The sequence below is a fragment of the Hypomesus nipponensis genome, chromosome 18 (genome assembly GCF_054491055.1).
Source record: "Hypomesus nipponensis isolate SF chromosome 18, ASM5449105v1, whole genome shotgun sequence".
NCBI lineage: Eukaryota > Metazoa > Chordata > Actinopteri > Osmeriformes > Osmeridae > Hypomesus > Hypomesus nipponensis.
In genome coordinates, this window is record NC_140378.1 from 5,564,192 (window position 1) to 5,585,680 (window position 21,489).

Below are 21,489 nucleotides of genomic sequence, written 5' to 3' on the forward strand. Positions count from 1 at the left end.
CCGATGAAAATGCTCACACCCAACACGCTTGAATTCACCATTTCTTACCAGCAGGTGGTGTTAAGACTGGCTGGTGGAGCAGTCAGGTTTGTACCGCTAGGTGTTGCGTGGTTGTGACAGCAGGGCCACGTATGAGAAGAGAGGAAGGAGACACATAGAGGAGGAAAACAGAAAGTTATGCTGCTGCAGAAATGGACCTGCGCTCAGAGTTACTCAAGTCTATTTGGTATGGTTTTACTGCCTTGGATTTAGAGAAGAGCGGTAAAGTGTCAAAGTCTCAGCTCAAGGTGAGTGGGGAACCGTTTTCAGGTCAACTATAATGATTGGCCAGTGCTAATGGGGTGTCGACTTTATCATTTCTAATTTCCGACCTAAAGCATCATATGGAGTAAAATTATTGAGTCCAGAAATATAAAATTAGACATTTATTTTCTAAAGAAGCTGGTCTGGATGGGTTAGAGCTACCATAGTTTGTGTGAAATAACTCACAAACATGTTATATATCTTGTAGATTTTATTTTTCTGATCTTATCTTTTATTTCCTGTTTGATAAAAGGCTAGGCACATGCTCCGTAGCACGATGTACTGACTGCTGTAGTACTTTAAACTCGGTGATGCAGTAATTTCCTTCGGAGAATAAACCACTGTTGATATTGAAAAGGCATGCACAAGGTCCACTTTTGTGTGCCAGAAGTGTGAGGAACAGTGCAACAGTTTGCCCTCAGTCTAGATATGAATGGGAGCCCTCATCACAAAGCTTCATCCAGACTGGGCCCGTGATGTAACATCTTGCAGTGCAATGGGTACTCAGACACTGAACTAGAACTAGAGCATAGCTGTTGAATACAATATTCAATCCCATTGTATGGGGCCATGTACGTTCTCAAAGGCCACTATTATTACATTGCAACAAAACAAAAGTGCTGTGGAAGATGGTCTTACAATGTGGTTCTACAACAAGGACCTTACATGAATGCTCCATTTAAGGTGAGCGCTCTATTAAGGTATTGTGTATTATTATCTTTATTTTTTTAAATAGGCCTTAGACTGTAGCTACCAGTTGTGAAGACATTTCATTCTCCCACTCCCACCCTACTCTATCCAGTCCCTCATTCTCACCATGTGCTCCTGCCTGGCTACCAGCAGCATCATGTAGCCAGGCTCATCCCAGGTAGACTACTGGGGTCTGGAGGAACGTGGTGGTCCAGAGACAGTGCTGTCACTCACATAGAAACAGACATAGTGTACCATGTTCCACACTCACTTATGTTTAAACAAAGACACAGAAAATAGAGTAGAGAAGAGGAATGGAGCGACAGGATGTGGTGATGTTACTGAAGAAAAGGGGGCCGGGTGCAGGGTTTGTTCACCAAATATCCGACACGTCTACTTTACATTTTTCTATTTCCGTCCCCATCCTCTTATTGGTAGATATCAAGCAATCGATACAGTGTAGCTGAGGGCAGTCTGTAAAGATCAATCGTTATTCTAGCGACCTTTAACCTTTAATCAGAAAGGGTTCTTGCTTTGGCTGGATCATCGGTGGCTGCAAAAAATATAAACCTCACATAATGATCCAATGTTTGTCTTTACCAGAAAGCTGGAATATAAACGCTTTTATGTTTCACTGCCTACAAAGCTAAAATTGTTCCTTATGTGATTGTATCAGTGGCGGTTCTAGACACATTTTACTGGGGGGGCCAGTGTTTAATCATAGGGGCACATAAAAAATTAAACAAATTATATTTCTCCCTCTTTCAGCTCCTCAGCTCTCTCAATACCTTGATGTTTCTTTCACTTTTTTATTTACTGGGGCAAAAAAGGCTTTAATGTCCATTCCTCGTTTCATGATGACTACTAGAAGAAGAAAAAAAAAAAAAAAAAAAACATTATTCAGTCATCTTACGGGGGCCACAGGGGGGGCCAGGGAAATGTTTACAGGGGCACTGGCCCCTGTAGGCCCCCGTGTGGAACCACCCCTGGATTGTATGGTGTAGGTTTGGCTGAAATAACACTCCAAAATTGCCAGAGCAATTTATTTTGCAAAAATATTAGTTATGAGATTGCTTAGGCTTGTAACACACATACATTTGGCTGCCAGTCCAGTAAGAATATGTCACTTGATTTACTAGGAAAAAGTCCAACTAGATTTGAAATCTAAATATAAGATTATCACACTGAGTTAGACAAACAGATTTTGCAGTAGCAGTGTCAGTACACTAGTTAATAACGATGCAGCATTCTACACTTGCAGTTCTGTTGTTTTGCTGCAGCTCATATGTTGTGTGTCTCCAGGTCCTGTCCCATAACCTGTGCACCGTCCTGTGTATCCCTCATGATCCTGTGGCTCTGGAGGAACACTTCAGGGATGATGATGATGGTCCAGTCTCCAGCCAGGGCTACATGCCTTACCTCAACAAATATATCCTGGACAAGGTGATGCGCATGCACACACACACACACACACGCGCGCACACACACACACACACACACACACACAAGTAAAGAGTTCTTTTAGATGGGGTCATATCTTTTTTTGACTAAGTTTAGCTTAGATACAATTTTTTCAGTCTAACTATTTTTTTTCTATCTCTCTTTCTATCTATCTATCTATCTATCTATCTATCTATATTCTGCCTTTCAGGTAGAAGAGGGTTGTTTTAAGAAGGAGAATGTTGACGAGCTTTGCTGGACTCTCACTGCAAAGAAGAACTACCGTCCAGACAGGAGCAGCAGCAGTGTGCTGCCAGAGAAAGATGCATTCCGTCTCTGGTGTCTCTTCAACTTCTTGTCTGAAGACAAGTACCCGCTGGTTATGGTGCCTGATGAAGTAAGTTCCTCGTATCTTTAAATGCTACATGACCGACAACAACAGTATCTCCCTCCAAGGAGGAGTTGGTTTCCCAAACGTTCTACAGATACTCCAGTTTACACAGTAAAATGATCCACGGTTCACATTTTCTGTACACTTTAAACTTGAATTAGGAAAGTGTTGAGGGCAAACTTTCAGGGACCTGTGGCAGTGTGGCTTCATTTCATACCACATGCGTTTCCTGTAGTCTTTTTCAATCTTGCACTTGGCAGAGCTAGAGACCTACAAAGACAAGCCACAACTCTCAGAGCAGGTCCGGATGGAAATATATGCCAACTTATGACAACAACCTCAAGTGGTCATGATAATAGGTTTATTTGTTTCTTTGATCGAATGAGACGTTGTACCAAGCAAAGACATAACGTCCTTCCCAATATATCAATATATCAATCATTCTCATCCTTTGCACTTGTCACTGTTATTCCTTAATATGTAGCCTTCTTAACGTTCTCTTCTACTTTGCTCAGGTGGAATACCTACTGAAGAAGACATGCATGGCCATGAGCATTGATCTCAACTGTGTGGAGCTGGAAGACTTCATTGCCCAGGAGTCAGTGCAGCAGAGTGGCTTCACTGTTTGGGTTTTTCTGGAGATGATGAATTCTGGGAAGATAACCAGAGCTGTAGACAAGGAAATAACCAGCATGGCTATTGAAGAGGTCTACCGGGAAATAGTTGGTGATGTCCTTAAAGAGGTATAGTCCCTTAAAACAAACAATAATTCGACATAACATACCTTTTTTACTGTTCCGTACCAAAGTCTGTGTTTATTTTGAACCATTCTATTCCTATTCGACCAGGTCAGGCCTCAAGAGGGCCGTGTCTTGTGTCTAAGAACAATGACCCTGTCTCAGTGATTGTGTGTGTTGATTGTGTCCACCCCCAGGGCTACCTGTGGAAGAAGGGCCAACTCAGGAGGAACTGGAAGGAGCGTTGGTTCACCCTGTGGCCCAGCCACTTGGCCTACTACACCGGGGAGGATCGCAAAGACTGTCAGGGCAACATAGCCCTGGACGCCAACTGCTGCGTGGAGGTACACACAGGACAAGTAGGGCAAGCTGGGGTTTCAATATAACATGTCCACGAGCATAGTCATTCTTCTTGACTATGTTGGTGTTCTTACTAATATTGACACATACATACAGTGTCAATACATTGAGTTCATTTCTGGGCTGTTTGTCAGGTGCTGCCAGACCGAGATGGGAAGCGGTGTATGTTTTGTTTGAAAACTCTCTCCAAGAGCTACGAGATGAGCGCCTCCGACACCAAGCAGAGACAGGAGTGGACGGCAGGTGTGTGTGTGTCTTTGATTCGGGTTTGATCAAAGTCAGCAAGCTGTCACATCCACATTAATGAGCTCACTTAGCGGAAACATTAATGAACTTTCCGTCGCAGCAATCCCACAGACCGCGACACGCCACCGGTGCGGTATTCGCACGCAGGTGAAGGTTGTCTGGCTCCTCCAAGCAGGGGCGTTGCGTGCCGTGATGGTTAGAAAAGTGTCTGTTGTCAATTTTGCCACAAAGCCAACTGAATGACCCCACATCCTCCCCACACGTCCCCCAACAGCCATTCAGACGGCCATCCGGCTCCAAGTGGAGGGCAAGTCCTCGCTCCACAAGGACCTGAAGATGAAGCGTCGGGAGCAGAGGGAGCAGCGGGAGAAGCGTCTGCTGGCCAAGGAGGAGGAGCGTGAGCGTCTGCGCGCCCTGCAGGAGGAGCGCGAGCATAAGCTGGCCGAGCTGGAGCTGCTGAAGGAGGCCCAGCGGCAGGCGCAGGCCCTGCTGGAGCAGGACGAGGTGCGGAGGCGCCAGCAGCACCAGCAGCTGCAGCAGGCCCTGGAAGTGCAGCTCCGCGAGGCCGAGGAGGTGAGGGGGGGGGGGTGCTGGGGGGTGGTGTTGGGGGAGTGGGGGTGTGGAGGTGTTGGGTGGGGAGGTGGGAGGGGGTGGAGAGGTAAGGGACAGATAGCAGCAGCGTGACACACGGGATGGAGAGAGGACGGAAAGAAGCGGCAAAGGAGGAGGAAGAAGCTGAAAGGGTGAGGGAAGTTGTAGGGGGTACAGAAAGCACAACAGCAGCAGAGAGTGGGTCTGAGGTTGGGACTGGTGGGCTGAGTGCAGAAGCAGAGAGTGCTCGACGCCTGGTTTGAGCTGGAGCAGGCCACACGTGTGCAGCTACTGTGCGTGTATGTGGAACCGGAGCGGGGGCGCTCTGACGTTTGGCATGTGTGGTACCTTAGGCGCGGGCCAGCATGCAGGTGGAGATGGCTCTGAAGGAGGAGGAGGCGGAGAGGCAGAGGAAGAGGATCCAGGAGCTGGAGGAGATGCAGAAACGTCTGGAGGAGGCGCTGCAGCAGGAGATCAAGGCCCGTCTCGACGAAGAGGCCCACCGCCTCGCTCAGGCTGGGTAGGCGGCTTCACTGAGGCTCTTTCACACACACACACACACACACACACACGCACACACACACACACACACGCGCGCACACAAGCACATGTGCAGTATACACCCTCACATTGCACGAATGATTACACAACACTCAGCTACCTCTCAGTATTATCATGTTCATCTAGTTCATGTACAGATAAAATGTACTATTTGCACTTGTGAGTTTAGATTCGATTTTTGTTTAAATAAATTGCAGCCGAGGGTGTGTGTGTAACAGAAGTTAGTCGCTTGCTTTTAAAGGAGTTCATGCTACAGTAGGTTCCTGAGGAAGTTTCGTTTTTTTAACAGAGGAAGTTGTCTGGGACTGTGACACACAAATGTGTATGTCAACATGCTCATGCCCTGCACAGCCACTGTCCTTTTCCAAAAGGTGTCAAGCGTGCATTAAATGAGAACTTTAAATGCTAAGGATTAAAGCGGTCATTTACTGATTTTATAGGGTATTTCACACTGTTCCTTAAGGTCTCCAAATAGGGTATGTAACATTGGTTGGGCTGAAAATGGCCCGGGTCCTGTTCTATGTGCCCTAATGCACCCTGTGAAATAGCCGTGGAATAAAACGAGAGTTTTTTTTCCATTTTATGGTACGCTCATGAATATATAGATGAGCTGCACGCTGATTGGTTTACAACGACTGAAGCTGCGGATCAAAGACGCAACACAGCCACTGAAACATCGAAGGTGGAGACATGAAATAAAAACGTACAAATAAATCTATTGTGTCTACATAACACTGTTTTCAACAGATTGACTAGATATCATTTGAAATTACAACGTTAGTTGTTTACACGTCTGTTGTCGAAGCGAGTAACGTTACAGCTTGGCAACCAAACTATCGTGGTTCAACTTAGCTACAGTTAGCTAGGCTAATCCTCTGTAAAATGGTTCGAGCAAATCTGTAAATGTGTAATTGAAGATCGAACTGCACAGGGATCTTCTCATAGACCTTGGGAAGACTCTGAAAAGTGTCAGCATTCCCTGTACAGCCTACATTTTTGACCATAGTCCATTTTCAATATCCTTGAACAAAGGTTTTATTTGTAATTCCGTCTAAGTTTACAGAGCAGCCGGCAGCAAGTCATGGGGCGTGACAAAGGTACTGACCAGAGCCAAAAAAGGTGGAGCCCCCGTTGTGACGTCACCATTTTTGTGAAACTGACCATTTTGCTAGCCTGGTCCTAACCAGACCCTCGTACATTTCATTTGTACAGAGGGTCTGGGATCGCCCCATTGACAAACGTTAACTTCCTTGAAGGCGGGTCCTCTGTTTAAGTTTAAAACTATTGGATCTGCCCAGAGCCACTCTGATTTGCCATAACCAATCGCAAATTGAGCAGAAGTACGTAGGAGGGCAGAGCCAGGCTACCGTTTTACAGCAGCAGTTTCAAATTGTGAAATTTGCATAGGAAAGAGGTGTCAATGGACTTTGAGGTTCACAGTATTTTACCCACTGAACTGTATGACAAAGGTAAACTTGGTTTTGCAGTGAATGACTCCTGGTTGGGCGGGCACTTCGCTCATAACTAGCTCAGGCTAAGCCTCATATGGTGGAGATGCCACAGTCACACTTTGAATATAAAATAAGCATAAATATAAAACCAGTTCCTTACTGTGTGTGCACTCCTTCTGCAGTTTACTGGCAGAGGAGGAGGATAAGATGAAGGCCCTGATGATCCTCCAGGAGGAGCAGGAAGACTACATCCTGAAGACCCAGAGGGAGAAGCAGGAGCTCAGGCAGGAGATGGAGACCAAGTCCCGGGATCTGGACGAGGCCCAAAGACAGCTGGAGGAGGTCCGGGCCAACCGGCACCGGGTGGACCAGGATGTGGTGGTGAGCATCCACACACACCTTTACCTTAAGTAACTCATAGTAGATACACTCAGGATCTGTAGATACTGACATGGGGAACACACATGAATTGAAATACGTCTTTATTCATTTTTGCATATTTACTGTTTGCTACAAGTGACTGTACAGTGATAATGTGAAAGTTATTAGTATAAAACGACCCAAGCTTTTAGCGTAATTCATGTAATAAAGCACTTTTACATGCTCAAAAAGTATTTGTCATCATTTTATTGTGTTGTTAGTAGTGATAGAGTAGCATGCAGCGAATATAACTTAGTGACTAATGATTGCTGATCAGGAGCTTGTGTTGTCTCTACACAGGCTGCCCAAAGGAAGCTCCGGCAAGCCAGCACAAATGTCAAGCATTGGAATGTTCAAATGAACAGGCTGATGCGTCCCATTGGACCAGGAGGTATCAAACACACTTTCTAGCATTATAATGACTTTGAACTATATGGCCACACCCATTATCTATTACCCACTATATATGGGTACATATGCTCCTGGATGAAAAATATTTCACCTAGAGGTGGTTTTGGTTAGCATTCATCTACAGTGTGGCTAGAGTTGTTGTACAGAAGTGTCCCTAGTGTCTCTTTCTCTGGGTTCAGGGAATAGTTTTCACGCCATGTCAATAGACTCACGTCCTGTAATGTAATATCAAGTTCTAATGTGCTGCAGTTTTCAGAATTAATAACAGAAGTTTGACAACTGAAAATCAGCTTGGTACAAACTCACTTACTGTGTTGTTCTTTCCCATCCGTGCCGACTCAAAGAGAAGAGGCCTTCAGGTGGGGGCTCCTTCTCCAGTTTCCAGATCCCCACACAGAGAGACCCCGGCCTGCGCCTCAGACAGAGGTCCGATGACGAGAGCAAGGAGAACGTGGACAGCAGCGCCGCGTGTGACGGGGAGCGCCGTCTTTCCCAGGCCTCAAACGGAGACATGGAGACCTCGTGAGAACATGACCCCATGAGGGGAACATCACCGCTGGTGTGTTACCTTGGGGGGGTTCCTGAGGAAAGGGGTGGCAAAGATATTGGGAAAGTGTTAATATAACTCCAATTGGTTGTGTGGGCTCGAGTATTGGTTGTGAAGGACTGCTGCACATGAAGTCAGATTGGTAAAGATAACAGACATGTCTTTTGCAATTTCAAGTTGACTGGCAAAGACAGTTCATTCCCCTACTCGAACCCCCACTGACTCCATGTTTTCATGAAGAACCTGTGCAGCAGCAAACAATACTAACACCCTAACGACACACAAATACAGAGATGGTCATACAACATTTTATCTTAAACTTGTTCTATGATACTGCGAGAATAATACCGTTTTTTTCCCAATATTACAAGAAAATAATTTGAAGAAAACTGTTCTGGCTCAGTGGTTTGAGTTTGTTTACTTTTCAAAGTTATTTTATTGGACAAGCCTTTTAACTGAGTGCAAGGAATTGGATAAAGGATGTACTCAATGAAAAAAATGCCTAACAGTGTGTTTCCCTTTGAATCTGAATATTTATAACAATATGGTATGGGAGTGAAAGGATGTATTAAAAACTACAGCTTCAGTTTAAACTGTGTGTGAACACAAAGCAAGATTAGGATAGTTTTAGAAGGCGAGTTTTAACACATTTTCTTGCTAATAATATGATGTGTTATATTTACAGAATAAAATATACTGTACCATAAATAAAATATATGAAGCCAAACCCAAAAATATGAATTTGCTCATAATGACATTTGATAATTTTAGTTTTTCATTTCAGAACAATTCAAGTTATTCAAACCACTAGAACCCTGAGTAATACCTTCCATGGCACAGTCATACATAAACCTCTATTGTCTGAAAACTGTATAGCATGCAGATATGACATCCTCGATCTTTAAGGTAATCTTAGAGGGCCACCTTTTGGCTCTCTAGTGTAGGTGACAGTGTATGGATGACTTGTGTGAACTCACATATACACATCATTTACGCAAATAAATCAGGTAATTCCAAATATGTATTTTGTTATTCCTCAAGCATGGATATAAATGCATAGCTTTGGATGAATTCTTGAATATGTATTTATTCATTATTAACCAGTGAGGTCACTATTCATTCAATGTAATTAAAATGATGTAACTATTATTATTTTCAGTATTGTTTTATGAATGTTTGTTTTGACAATAAATACGATTCAAAAGTATATTTTGACTGAATGAATATAGTGATGAATATAAGCTACTGCAAATTGAATTTTTCTAAAGGTCCTTTTTAAACTATAAAATGGTTCTGGTCCAAGTAAACAATCGTGTAGTGTTGTTTAAACTAGCAGTTATTTTTTTATGGGTTTCAAACGCTTACAGCTTCTTTGGTCGCACTTCCTGTTGCGGTTGTCATTTAAGAAACATGCAAATAGATGTCACATGCCCTAACGGCAACATTCATGTACAAAATAAGTATACTTCATATTTTATGTGTGTTTTCGAAGGAATTTATTACTCAATTTGAGCTTGACCGGTGTGTCGGTTCTAACAACTAGTTAATTTGCGTGTGTTACTGTGCTGTGTTTGAGACCGCCTTGGACCGGAAGCTTTACTATGATGATTATCAGATCAGCGCTGTTGTCACCATAGACATATATGTGTCTATGGTTGTCACAACTCTGCATACCCTTTCTGTCCTTGGCAGTGCTGTACGGTGGCCGAGACGTGTCGCTTTTCGAAAAGCCAGAGCACAAGTGCTAAAGCAGCAACACAAAATTACAACACAACGGAAGTGAGCCACTCTGTTGTTGTCACAGCATCGTAAATAGTATTTACCCAGGCGAGATTATTTCTATTAGCAGTTATCTATATTAGCATTGGTTATTTCTTAATATCCTTCTCACAATATACGCCAACCACAATCGCAGCACACATCTCAAAGCCTAGTTTGCAAACGTATGAAGTAATTAAAAACGGTCAAAACGATAAGTGAAAATGCTGGGTGAATTTGGACACATTTACCAGGCTGTAAACTATCATTGAATCCAAATCCTCCACAATCTAAGCTCATCAAATACACCTGGCTGAGTGTAGTGAAGGCCCAGACTCATCTAAAACTGGACCAATTGAATGGCTGCCTAGCCTTGTTTATTGGCATGGTCAGAAGGATGTAAAGAGGTGATGTGATGGAACAGTTCTCCACGATTCCTTGTCGACAACACAACTTCTTCTTGGCAGTCTGTCTGCTCCTCTACCCCATAGCTCTGCTTTCAGTCTACCTCAGCAGATGAGCGTGATAGCACAGTGTCAAAGGCTTTGACTCTTGGAACCCATAGTTGAATTAGTTCCCACACCTTGCTCAACATCACATTTGATTCCTTTTCCATTCCCTTCAAGGTCCCATTTCCTAAAATTGAAGGACTTAACATTGCACACTTTGCAGTATGAATTGGATGATTGTCATATATCCCAATTGGAAAGTGTTAAAGCACAGACTTATGTCTGTATGTTTCATACCATTGGTGGCCACTTTAGTGGCTGGATATTACATGACACTCGTGACAAAGTGGAACTTTGTGCATCTTGGAGTATGATACAATCTGGATTTCAAAATATGATGCTTGAACATACATCGGTCTCTGTAATACTTCTCATGTGTAGGAAAGTGACAAGGCCTGAGGTACCTAAACGCTGACTTTCCCCCTGACTGTAGTTCAAGAGACTATTTACATACATGACATTGGACTATGTGCACATCACTGACATATTTACAAATTCACAATTTGATGCAATAATTTTCCAGCCACAAATCCTTAAATATGCACTTCTCCTGGGTGAGTGAAGTTGATTAATATTGAGTTATACAATTGTAAAAGCTATAACATAACTTTTGAGACGATTCATGATTTTAAGCTTGTAAAACTAAACATTCCCTGAACCTTTAACTGATATAATTTAATGAAGAATGTCTCCACGGTGGATTCAAGCACCTTCAAGGTTCATTCTCTGTAAAACAAAACTTAAGGACTTTATCCTTTTCTAGATTTTTTTAAATGTCAAGGCCCATGGGAACCCTGTTCAAATGATGATCTACTGTATGTAGACAGTGTGGTCAATACACACTGAGTAGGCCTAATTGTCTCCATATCTCAATTAACTGTAAATAAGTGCAAGCGCACGATTAGCGAAAGGTTTTGATGAATGGTGTCACTAAAATAAATAAAAGTTAAAACAATCTTAAAAGAGACAATAGACTCAATTTTATGCATTTATTCATGTAGTTATTTCACTCTGATTCAAAGGCTCAAGGCTGGGTCAGCGATTTAATAGCCAAAAATACTCTAGATTTTGTGGTTAATTTCTTCTCCTTCACTTGTTCTCGTTTTTTTTTTGTACCATCCTTCCTTAAAAATGCCACAAAACTTTGAAAAGTGCATTTTCCTGAATTTCTTCAAAACTTCTCAAGTTATTTAACCCTGCCCCCCTCCCCCTAAAAACACCCATCGTTCAAGGCTTATGAGGTCACAAATTTGCAACGAGAAACCAACATTTTTTTCCCCAAAGGTTTTATAACCATCCTGTTCACACACAAACAACCTTCTCCTTTTTACACAGCCAGAGAAGAACAAAAAAGATTAAACATAATAAACTCCCAAACCTTTTGTACAGAGAAATCAAACTAAATGGAGAAAATGTCTTTTATATTAGTCCATGTGTTTATCCTCTGCCTCCACTCAGGGTTGTCATTTTAATAGGGAGGGAAGAGGGAGACTCACAAATATACCAGGTACAGTTGTGTGTGTCAACATGAGGCTCTGTGTGTAGTAGGCAATGTCACATGTCAATCAGTCTGTCTGGCTTGCTGGTCTGACTCCGTTCCTTTTACATGGGATTAGAAACCAGTAAACCTAGGCCATTTCCGTCTATAATAGTGTGAGTGTGTGTCCTCAGTTTGAATCTGTCAAGAGTAGGCATATCTAAATCGTGTATGTATCTGTATGTGTGTGGGTGTGTGCGCGCGGCATTGGTTTAAGAGTCTCAGTGTCTAAGCCAGTCCGAATCCCTCGGAGCATTCCTGAATGGCCATCAGCAGCATGTGTCTCAGCTTCTCATAGCTCTCGTAGGCTGGGAGGTCCAGCTGGTTAAAGCTGCAAGACACAAAGGAGGGAGAGAGGTGAGTGATGGAGAGACCCTCAGGAGACTGAGCCCATTCATGAAACCAGCTCCCTGGGCCAGTGAGGAAGCCAGGTCTTCGACTGACTTCTATGACACCAACGTGACCGAAACCTAAAGTTCAAAAGACTTCATGCACGTCCAGAGGGTGCTGTGAGGGTGAGGTGTGTCTTTACCAGGTGTGGGCTGAGGGGAGGCGGTCAGTGGAGCGGTCGTCGCGATGGATCTGGAACTTCTGGATGCCGTTCATCCCCTCGAGCGCGGCAAAGCCCTGAAGGGGCACCTTGGAGGTGCCTGTAACAAACTGCAGGAACTTGGCCCGGTCGGCCTGGTCGAAGGAGCGCAGGGCCCTCCAGAACCACTGGATCTGGGTAGCGATACATTCGGGTAGAAAAACATGGGAGTCGTTAGGGACAGCAATACCGCAGCCACGCTGGGGAACGTGGCGGTCTGATTGGTGAGGGGGTGTGTGTGGTCAAACGTGTCTCTTTAGTCTTCAGTAGCGTGAGGTTGTGCGTCCTACCTGTATTGAGCTGGACTGGTACTTGTGGTACTCGGTGTTGGCCTTGAGGTCGTCGATGTCGATGGTGGGCAGGCCGGAGATGAGCAGCTCCAACTCCTGCTCCGTGAAGATGGAGATGAGCCTCTTGGGGATGATCTCATAGAAACCCTCCAGGAAGGCGGCCAGCTGCTTACGGATTGCACCTGGAGGGAGGGAGAGGGAGAAGGGTCACACCATTAGGATCCAACCGGTTTACGGAGAGAACCGTAAACCGGACATTCTCTATTGCTTTCTCCAAAGCATTAGACAACTGACACTTAGTATTGGCCTTATTCTGAAGCCCCTCAGCATGTGTGATACTGGTTGTGTTTTCCTTGCAACTCTGATGTGACGACTTGGTTGAAGGTTCTCACCGGTCATCTTCATCTGGCACACCAGGTGCACGTACTCCTTCTTGTTCTCCTCCGTCACAATGATGTTGGCCCCGTTGGGCTTCAGGTCCCGCACCTCACACACCCCAAACTCCTGAACCTGCACACACATACACACACACACACGCTTCAGAGCTGCTTCGCAGTAGATAAGATAACCCTCCGGTAACACCCTCTCAGTAGCAGCCCTTCAGCGCCGTCAGATGGATAACTAACCGCAGTGTCAAAAACACGGATATTGAATCAAAGATAAGGACGTAGATGGTTCTAGAACCAGGCCCTCGAGGAGCTGCATGCTCAGACAGTTTGAAGAGGTGGAGGAACCCACTGGACTGGGGAGAGGGGGAGGGCTGAGGAGGGACTGACCTCAGTGCTGAATGTCAGCTCATAGCCCAGGGTGGACACATCGTTCTCCAGTAAGTAGACCAAGCCCTGGAAGAAGGGGTAGTCCTCGCTCTCCATGTCAGTATACCTGGAGGAGGACAGACGACACACACACACAGCAGTTAACCTCACAGTCTGTCTCCACACACCAAACAACCCTTTTTAACGCTTGCACGGCACATGACGTGAAGTCACGACCGCGCCTCAGTCTCTCAGTGAGTCGTGGAAAGCGCATGGTGGGGACGCTACCTAACACTCTTGCCCAGGATGTGCTTGTAGAAGCTGCGGGTGAAGTAGCACTCCAGCAACCGGTTGTCGTAGACGGCCTTGGCCACCACGCGGCCCACAAACTTGAAGTAGCTGAGGTGGTTGGGGTTGCAGTGGGACGACGGGTTGATGGTGTAGGTGACGCGGTCGCCGGGCGATGTGCGGAACAGGGCGTACATGGGGTTGAACATCTCCCGGGAGATGATCATGTACCACTCCCTCAGCAGGCCGCCGGCATCCTGGCCCTCCTCGCCCTCGAACACAATGTACCTGCAAGGGGGGGGATGGGGGAACCCAGAAAGGGGGTGAAAGGGAGACATGGCAACTCATTCAGCACAGTGTGAAAGAGAGGACAAGAGCGCTAGAGAGAGAGAGAGAGAGGGGGAGAGTCTCACAGTCTGTTCTTCATGTCCTCTGGGCTCTTGCGGTGCAGCTCTCGGTACGAGTCCTCAAACACGTGGTCCCTCCTCACGTGCACCGCCATGTCCTCCTTCCTCAGGCCCTCGTCCAGACGCTCCAGCTCCTGGCGGAAATACCTTGGTGGGGGGAGGGGGGAGATGGTGAAGGGTTGGGATGGGACGGGGGAGCCAGCTTTACCTCACACCCAAGAAGAGATCTCCCCTTAAGGTTTCGCTTGACATGAACTGAAAACTTTAATGTCAGAAACCAACACTGATGGTGTGTGGTGAAGGAAGGGGCTGAACATTGTGGCCAGGGGAGGGTCTGTGTGTGTGTGTGTGTGTATTCCATACTTCCGCTTGACGTCAAAGTCCAGGATGCGGATGTAGTCAACCAGCACGGCGAAGGGTCCGTCGGCCAGGTGGGTGGTGGACTGGCGCAGGATCTGGTTGAGCACGGTGCGGTGCGTCTCTGAGGGGGGGGGGGGAGAGAAAAAGGAATGAAGGGGGTTAGTTGCCATGTCAAATCAAAACCCGTCAAAAGACTGAATCCATCCTTTTCCCTACAACCACCTCCCCCCCACCACCACCACCACTGACCAGCAAAGCGCAGGAACTTCTGCGTGTCGGGGGGCAGGTTGGAGGAGATGTGCATGGAGGAGGGCTCTCGGGAGAAGAAGGGGTCCAGGGAGGAGGGCGTGGCGGGGGTGAGGGGCGCTGGGGACAGCGGCGGGGGCTCGTCCTTGATGTGGGACAGCTGGCTTTCCCGCGTGTCGCGCACCGGCGGCTTGCTCTCGCGCTCCGTGGCGTGGACCAGGAAGAAGGCCTCCACTGCCGGCTGCAGCACTGCAGGAGGGACGTGAACACACATACATGTATAGGGGTGTGTGGGTATGTGTGTATACGATACCGTGGAAAAGGCACACCACTTTGACATGAATATTGCTTTTTGTCTTCTGTATTTGTGCTGCAGTATTAAAGTGTAATGCAGCGAAAGGTAAGGCCTTTCATTGAAGCATTTTTGCTTTACCGTTTTAAAATGAAAATGTCATTGTGCTTAAGACTTTTTCATAGTACTGTATATGTACATGTGTGTACAGAAGGACAAAAATACAGGCGTGTTGTAAAGACAGGCATGTTGTCAAGACAAACGTATTGTAAAGACAGGCGTGTTGTAAAGACAGGCGTGTTGTGAAAGAGCGGCGTGGTGTTACCCAGGACGGCGTGCTGGTCATGGGACTCCTCCAGCTCCTTCAGACACTCCCCGAGCATGTCCCACAGCTCGTCCAATAGCAGCTGCTCGCTCAGTAGGGGGAGGTCCGGCAACCTTTCCTCGTTCTCTGATTGGCTGTTGCCCTCTTCATCTGTCAAAAACCCGCCAAATGAAAACGATCAATAAAGGTCTACACAGTTTAGGGAAAACAACCGCGTGCGCAATCAAGCGCGTGCTGCGTGTCTCACCCAGGGGGGCAGGGTCCTGGTCCAGAGGGGAAGGCTGGTCCACATCCATAGGGGAGTCGTCCCTCTGGGCGGCCTGGGACTCTGCCTGCACCTCTGACTGGAAGGGGGGGAACACGGGGCAGGAGGACCAGGAGGACCGGGAGGGAGGACAGAGAGAGAGAATATGGGAGGCAGCAAGTGAAAAGAAAGAGAGAGAGAGGGTTATCAATACAGGTTGGTGCTCACACGGCCCTAACCATGTGCACTCCCGAGGTTGCCATGCAACGTGACATTCAAGACCTCACACAGAGCGGGGCAGGGGAGTGGGCGGGGGCAAAAGCATGAAGCCATGACAACCAGCCAATCATCATCATCATCATCAACCTGAGATCAGATCCAACAGAGGCAGGCAGAACATTCTCAATCCAGACCGGCCAACAGTACGACACCAGACAAGACAGACAGGTCGTCTGCACAGAGAATGCGATGCATGTATTGCTGTCTGTTCACAAGCATTCATTCTTTGTCGAGTTTGAGTGTGAGTGAGTGTGAGGTGTGTGCACTCAGATGGCAGGCTCTGATGATGCTGTCTGGGTGAATGGCACGCTGCTCCAGTGAGACCCTCTATGACGTGTTCACGTGATTGGCTGGATTCAGATACTGCTCACTGGGCTAGGGGGTCAGTCTGGGTATGATGTCAGCGACATCACTCGTGGTATCAGATGATGTCATTTAATAGCACGAGGATGTATGCGTGTCAGTAGTATGATGCGGCATTGACCTCAGCCCATACATTTCTCAGCAATATGCATGTGTTGCACAAGTTCATGTTGTGTATGTGTGTGCTCAGCACTTTGGATGAAATAGTTGTTCAACGCGAGCGCGTCAGATCTAGTGTCTCAGTAGAGTGCAGTATGCCTGGAGCATTTGCATGATGGTGGTTACTGCTGGTACATAGGAAAGGTTGTGCTGGATGGGAGTAGAGGTGGAGTACGCATGGGATGTGTTTGGCCACAAGCATGAGTAGGATGTGTTTGGAGTGTGATGAGTGGATGGGTGCGGCATGTGGGCAGGTGTGTGGGGGCAGGTGTGTGTGTGGGTGTGTGTGTGTGGGCAGGTGTTAGGAATGGGCGATATAAACAATATGTAATATAAACGATAGAAAATTGGCCTACGATAGAGATTTAAATTCTATCGCGATAAGGCATGTAGGACGCAATTTTCCCTGCGAAATTTAGAGAGACGAGCTGCAACGCATCATCGTATTAATCATCTTGAGTAGCTATGGTTGAAAGAGAAAGCTGGTGAAAGAGCGGTGCAACATCCATTATCTGGACTTGATTGGTATTTAAGCCGACGAGCAGCAGCAAACTACTGGGGAGGGTCGTTACACAGAACGTTACACATAAGCTTTTTTTTGTATATGTATTACAGTATATCCTCTCCTACTCTTTCTTAAAAGCCTAACAAATCTATCTCTCTCTCCCTGACCCCGTCTTTCTGCTTGAGCAGTACTGGTTGAATCCTCAAAATATTGTAAACAATTTCTGCATATATGCAGGTAGCAACACTAGTGCTAAATAAGTATTTGGTCGGCTACATGACGCCGGGTAAGTAGGGCTGGTGAGACAGCTCACCAAAAGAACGATGGCATGTCAGTAGGTACCTAGCAAAAAGTCACCTCAACTTTCCTAGACTTGTAGCTACGGTAGCCTACTAATGCTGAAGGCTCGCTGACATTGCATAGTGTTGTTGCTAGCGTGTGCTGAAGTTATGACTGTGTGCGTGTGTATGTGAGAGACGCGTGAGTGACAGAGAGACAGAGGGAGAGCAGGGTAAGGAAATGCAGCTGAACTAATACGCTGATAATCCTGCTTATTAAAAAAATAATAACGAAACACAATTTCTGGCGGCCAATGTGGATTCTGTGTGGTGCACCGCCACAAATTAGTCTATGTGTGGGGAAACACTGGGGTCTATGTAACCTGTTCTGAAATGGTTCTATTATCATTTATATATCGTGATATATCGTTATCGCAACAGGCTGCAATGTATATTGCAATATGGATTTTAGGCCATAGCGCCCATCCCTAGCAGGTGTGTGTGTGTGTGTGGGCAGGTGTGTGTGTGTGGGCAGGTGTGTGTGTGTGTGTGTGCAGGCTCCATCAGTAGCGGTTGTGCCCTGCTGTCAGTGCGGCCAGTCATGCTAACCGTGGCTGCGGCAGCAGCAGTAGCAGCAGTAGCAGCAGCAGCGCTGGGCGGGGCAGCTGTGGGGACATGGGGGGCCGCGACCGAGGCTCCGGAGGCGGCGGCCACGACGGCGGCGGCGGTGGGGGGCGGGGCCTGCTGGAGGCGGCGTGCCCGCTGCCCCTCTCTCACCATCTGGATGATGGCGTCCGCCTCGGCCTCCAGCTGGCGCACGGCGGCCTGGATGCTGCTGGCTGAGCCCAGACTGGTGGACCCTGGAGAGGGGAGGAGGAGGGGTCACTACAGGAAGGAACAGGACCTACCTACTACAGCTGGAGTATCAGGTACCACAGACACATTTGTGTAGACAAAACATTGTTCAACAGCTACACTTAATAACCAAAGAAGGGGCCAGAGTGTGTGTGTGCATGTATGAGTGTGTGTGTGTGTGTGCATGTATGAGATTGTGTGTGTGTGTGTGCGCTCTCTCCCTACCTAGCCGTCCTGTCTGCTTGGCCTTCTTGTTGGCGCGGCGCGTGTCCTCCCTCAGCTGGATGATGACCTGCAGCACGCGCAGGAAGAACTTCTGCGTGGACGTCTTGGAGGTCAGGGAGCTCATGCAGGGCAGCTGCAGCTCGCGGCCCCCCAGCGTGCGCTTCTGGGCCGCCACGATCACCACGCTCTCCGACCCGTCGAACCTGCGCCCCCGCCAGCGCGCGGGGATGGGCGGCGAAGCAGAGGACAGTCATTATGGAGCACAGGGCACAGCCGGCACCCCACGCGCGCTTCAGTCCCTCACACGTGCACCCAGCATCACACACACACCTAGTAGCAGGGCTTTCTATACCCAGGGCTGTCTGGTGGTCATAAGGCCTGGTTGGGCCCCCCCCTCTCCCCAGCAGCAGCACCCTCTCCTCACCTGCTGGGCACCTTGCCCCTGAGCCTGGCGGACAGGGATGAGTCGTCAGACGGGGCGTCAGGTGACTGGGCGTCGGCCCGGGCTCGTCTCTGCTGCTCCAGGTTGTACTCCCTCAGCTCAGCCAACAGAGTACCTGGGGGGGTGGGGCTCAGAGGTCATACATGAGGACCTGGGGGGGTGGGGCTCAGAGGTCATACATGAGGACCTGGGGGGTGTGTGTGTGTGTGTGTCAGGGGTGTGTACCCCAGGTGTGTGTGTGGTACTGACCGATCTGCTTGCAGAGTGTGTACCCCAGGTGTCGGGCCCCGCTCAGCAGCAGTCTGAGCACCGTGTCCCTGGTGGCTCCGTCTCCTCTGGACAGCTGCAGCAGGATGTTGGCCGCGTCCTCCAGACCCTCCTCTGAACACGAGTGGGAGGTCAACACCTGCACACACACACAAGAACGATGACCATCACGTTATCAAGAAACCTGAACCACCAGGGAAAACAGAAACACGATAACCACTAAGACAGACGTATCACACTCAAAGAAACCCTTAAACACACACGTAGGTAACAACCTGTTTGGGGAGCTGTGTGTGTGTGTGTGTGTGTGATCATACCTCCACAGACAACTGCAGCTGTTTCTCTGTGAGTCCCGTTGATGCCAGCTTGGTGTCGCTCTCAATGCTGACGATTGCTCTCTGCTTCCCTGTCAGGACAAACACACACCTGAATGATTCTCTCTCTGTCTCCTCCACCCAGCCTACATGCTGCCCTGAGCTTCATGCTGACCAACACATTCACATCCTGTACATGAGCTGATCTAGTACACTGTCCATGCCCAGGAGGGAACAATGCAGGTGTTTCAGCCGCAGAGAGGCAGGCAACAGCTAAGGTTTGTGCTTATGGGATATGCTGTCCATGTGTTGCTGGTGGCTGACTGAACGACTAACGTGGGAGGTGCTCAAGTGTCTGTGACGCGAGTCCTAAGAGGGGGAGCTGACCTGCTGAGCCGGCTCCAGAGGTGGAGGTGATGGACACGGCCGAGGAGGAGGCGGCCAGCCCCGTCCCTGAGGACGAGCCCTGGCCGGCGCCCAGCAACACCGCCCCGGGGCCCACCGAGCCCTGGGCCACGCCCGCCGGCACGGGGGCTGCAGCCACGCTGGTGGTGGAGGAGGAGGTGGCCGGGTTGGCGACGCCGCCGGCGCCCTGCGGGGCGGGGTGTCCGGCGGGCACCTCGGTGGCCTTGTTGTCGGGCAGGGCGATGGAGATGAGGGACAGCAGGCGCAGCAGTTTCTCCGTGAGCAGGGAGCTGCGGCGGATCACCGGGTGGGACAGCATGTTCATCAGCTGGCCCAGCGGAGAGGCCTCCAGGCTCAGCTGGGCGCCCTCCGCCTCGCCGGCCCCGCCCAGGGGCACCGTCTTCATGGAGGCCTTGCCCTTGCGGCTCACGTTCATGTTGTCCAGCTTGACCAGCAGGTCCCAGAAGTCGGTGGAGATGCCCAGGGACTGGGCGGCCGAGCAGGAGCCCAGGGAGTTCTGGCCGGACGAGGGGTTGCCGGGGAGGTTGGAGGAGGGGTTGTTCTGGGAGGTGGCCCCTCCTCTGGAGCCGCCCCCTGCTCCTCCTCCTCCAGAGGCCACGGCACACAGGCGGGCGTCCAGGTCGGACGAGGACGACGAGGAGAGGAGGTCCTTGCAGCGTTGCTGGGTGAAGTGACTGGGGAACACCTGGAAAGCCGGGGGGAGGAACAGAGTGGTTTAAAGCTCAATGCCAAAACGATCCAACAACCAATCCGACACCTGACTGGTCTGGTTTATTGACATTTCTATGAACTGGTTTGCCTGCTGACAGATGCGCCAACCCCCCCCATCACTCTGCAGTCATGTCCCCCCCTCTCACCTTAGCCAGCTGGATGAGTGTGTCCAGTACGTGACGACAGACCACGGGAGCAGCCTGGGGGTGGATGTGGACGGTGGAGCCGCCCCCGGAGGCGCAGGTCACGCCCCCTCCGGCCCCCGACATGGCCCCGCCCAGCGTCCCCGCCCCGGACGAGCTGGCGGCGGCAGCCGAGGCGTGGCGGTCGGCGTGCTTCCTCCCGGACGCCCGCTGGATCTGGAAAATGTTCGTCCGGCAGCCCAGCGCCGCGTCCATGGAAACGGAGAGCCAGGAGAGCTGGGAGGAGCTGCGAGACTCCACCCTGTTCAGCAGCTCCAGGGACGAGGACGAGGAGGAGGACGAGAGGGAGGACGAGGCCTGGGAGGCCTGGGCGGCCGCCTTGCCCCCGCAGCCCGCCTGCGAGGCGGCTGCGGCCCTCTTCCCGCGGGCCTCGTCCAGGCGCGACGTCTCCAGGCACACCTCGCTCTCGCTGCTGCGCTGCAGGATGGACAGCAGGCTGCGGATCACCCAGCCGCGCGTCTGCGAGTGGTAGCACAGGTTGCGCAGCACGCGGTGCAGCCGGCTGGTGTTGAGCTTGGGCTCGTCCACGAACAGCAGCACCAGCAGGCAGGACAGGGCCTCGTGGTCCAGGAGCAGGCGCCCGCGGAGGCGCAGGAGGGAGTCCACGCTGGAGCTGGAGGGTCTGGAGAGAGAGAGACACACACACACACACACCTCAGTCAGACACGAGGAGGAGATGGAGCTCGATACACATTGCAGATCTATTCCACATAA

At 49.1% G+C, this 21,489-nt stretch overlaps 2 protein-coding genes across 23 annotated transcripts in view; one reads left to right on the plus strand and one right to left on the minus strand.

Annotated features, from left to right (window-relative positions):
• Nucleotides 1–124: 124 nt before the first annotated feature.
• On the plus strand, nt 125–9,355 carry LOC146251685 (differentially expressed in FDCP 6 homolog). Of its 2 annotated transcripts, none has more exons than XM_084680014.1 (11): nt 125–287; nt 2,296–2,436; nt 2,645–2,830; nt 3,340–3,567; nt 3,759–3,920; nt 4,056–4,164; nt 4,442–4,740; nt 5,112–5,278; nt 6,953–7,151; nt 7,491–7,581; nt 7,946–9,355. In XM_084680014.1, exons 1-11 carry the CDS (start codon nt 192–194, stop codon nt 8,125–8,127), a joined length of 1,860 nt encoding a protein of 619 aa, XP_084536140.1. In that variant the 5' UTR covers nt 125–191; the 3' UTR covers nt 8,128–9,355. The 2 variants fall into 2 exon arrangements, with proteins under 2 accessions (XP_084536140.1, XP_084536141.1); XM_084680015.1 differs by having other exon boundaries at nt 3,759–3,905.
• Nucleotides 9,356–11,390: 2,035 nt separating this feature from the next.
• huwe1 (HECT, UBA and WWE domain containing E3 ubiquitin protein ligase 1) overlaps nt 11,391–21,489 on the minus strand; it is a 41,465-nt gene continuing 31,366 nt past the window's right edge. For 15 of the 21 annotated variants that reach the window (XM_084679064.1, XM_084679058.1, XM_084679068.1 and 12 more), the window contains 18 exons: nt 20,719–21,397; nt 19,823–20,546; nt 19,439–19,527; nt 19,104–19,260; nt 18,836–18,969; nt 18,413–18,626; nt 17,942–18,192; nt 15,752–15,848; nt 15,505–15,654; nt 14,891–15,136; nt 14,645–14,762; nt 14,288–14,428; nt 13,875–14,162; nt 13,608–13,713; nt 13,224–13,341; nt 12,832–13,013; nt 12,485–12,675; nt 11,391–12,283 (listed from right to left, as the gene is read on the minus strand). In XM_084679064.1, the coding sequence (XP_084535190.1) occupies nt 12,181–12,283; nt 12,485–12,675; nt 12,832–13,013; nt 13,224–13,341; nt 13,608–13,713; nt 13,875–14,162; nt 14,288–14,428; nt 14,645–14,762; nt 14,891–15,136; nt 15,505–15,654; nt 15,752–15,848; nt 17,942–18,192; nt 18,413–18,626; nt 18,836–18,969; nt 19,104–19,260; nt 19,439–19,527; nt 19,823–20,546; nt 20,719–21,397 (3,988 nt within the window). In that variant the 3' untranslated portion in view covers nt 11,391–12,180. The remainder of the gene's footprint in view (nt 12,284–12,484; nt 12,676–12,831; nt 13,014–13,223; nt 13,342–13,607; nt 13,714–13,874; nt 14,163–14,287; nt 14,429–14,644; nt 14,763–14,890; nt 15,137–15,504; nt 15,655–15,751; nt 15,849–17,941; nt 18,193–18,412; nt 18,627–18,835; nt 18,970–19,103; nt 19,261–19,438; nt 19,528–19,822; nt 20,547–20,718; nt 21,398–21,489) is intronic. The other 6 variants (XM_084679077.1, XM_084679074.1, XM_084679076.1 and 3 more) reach the window with 2 other exon arrangements.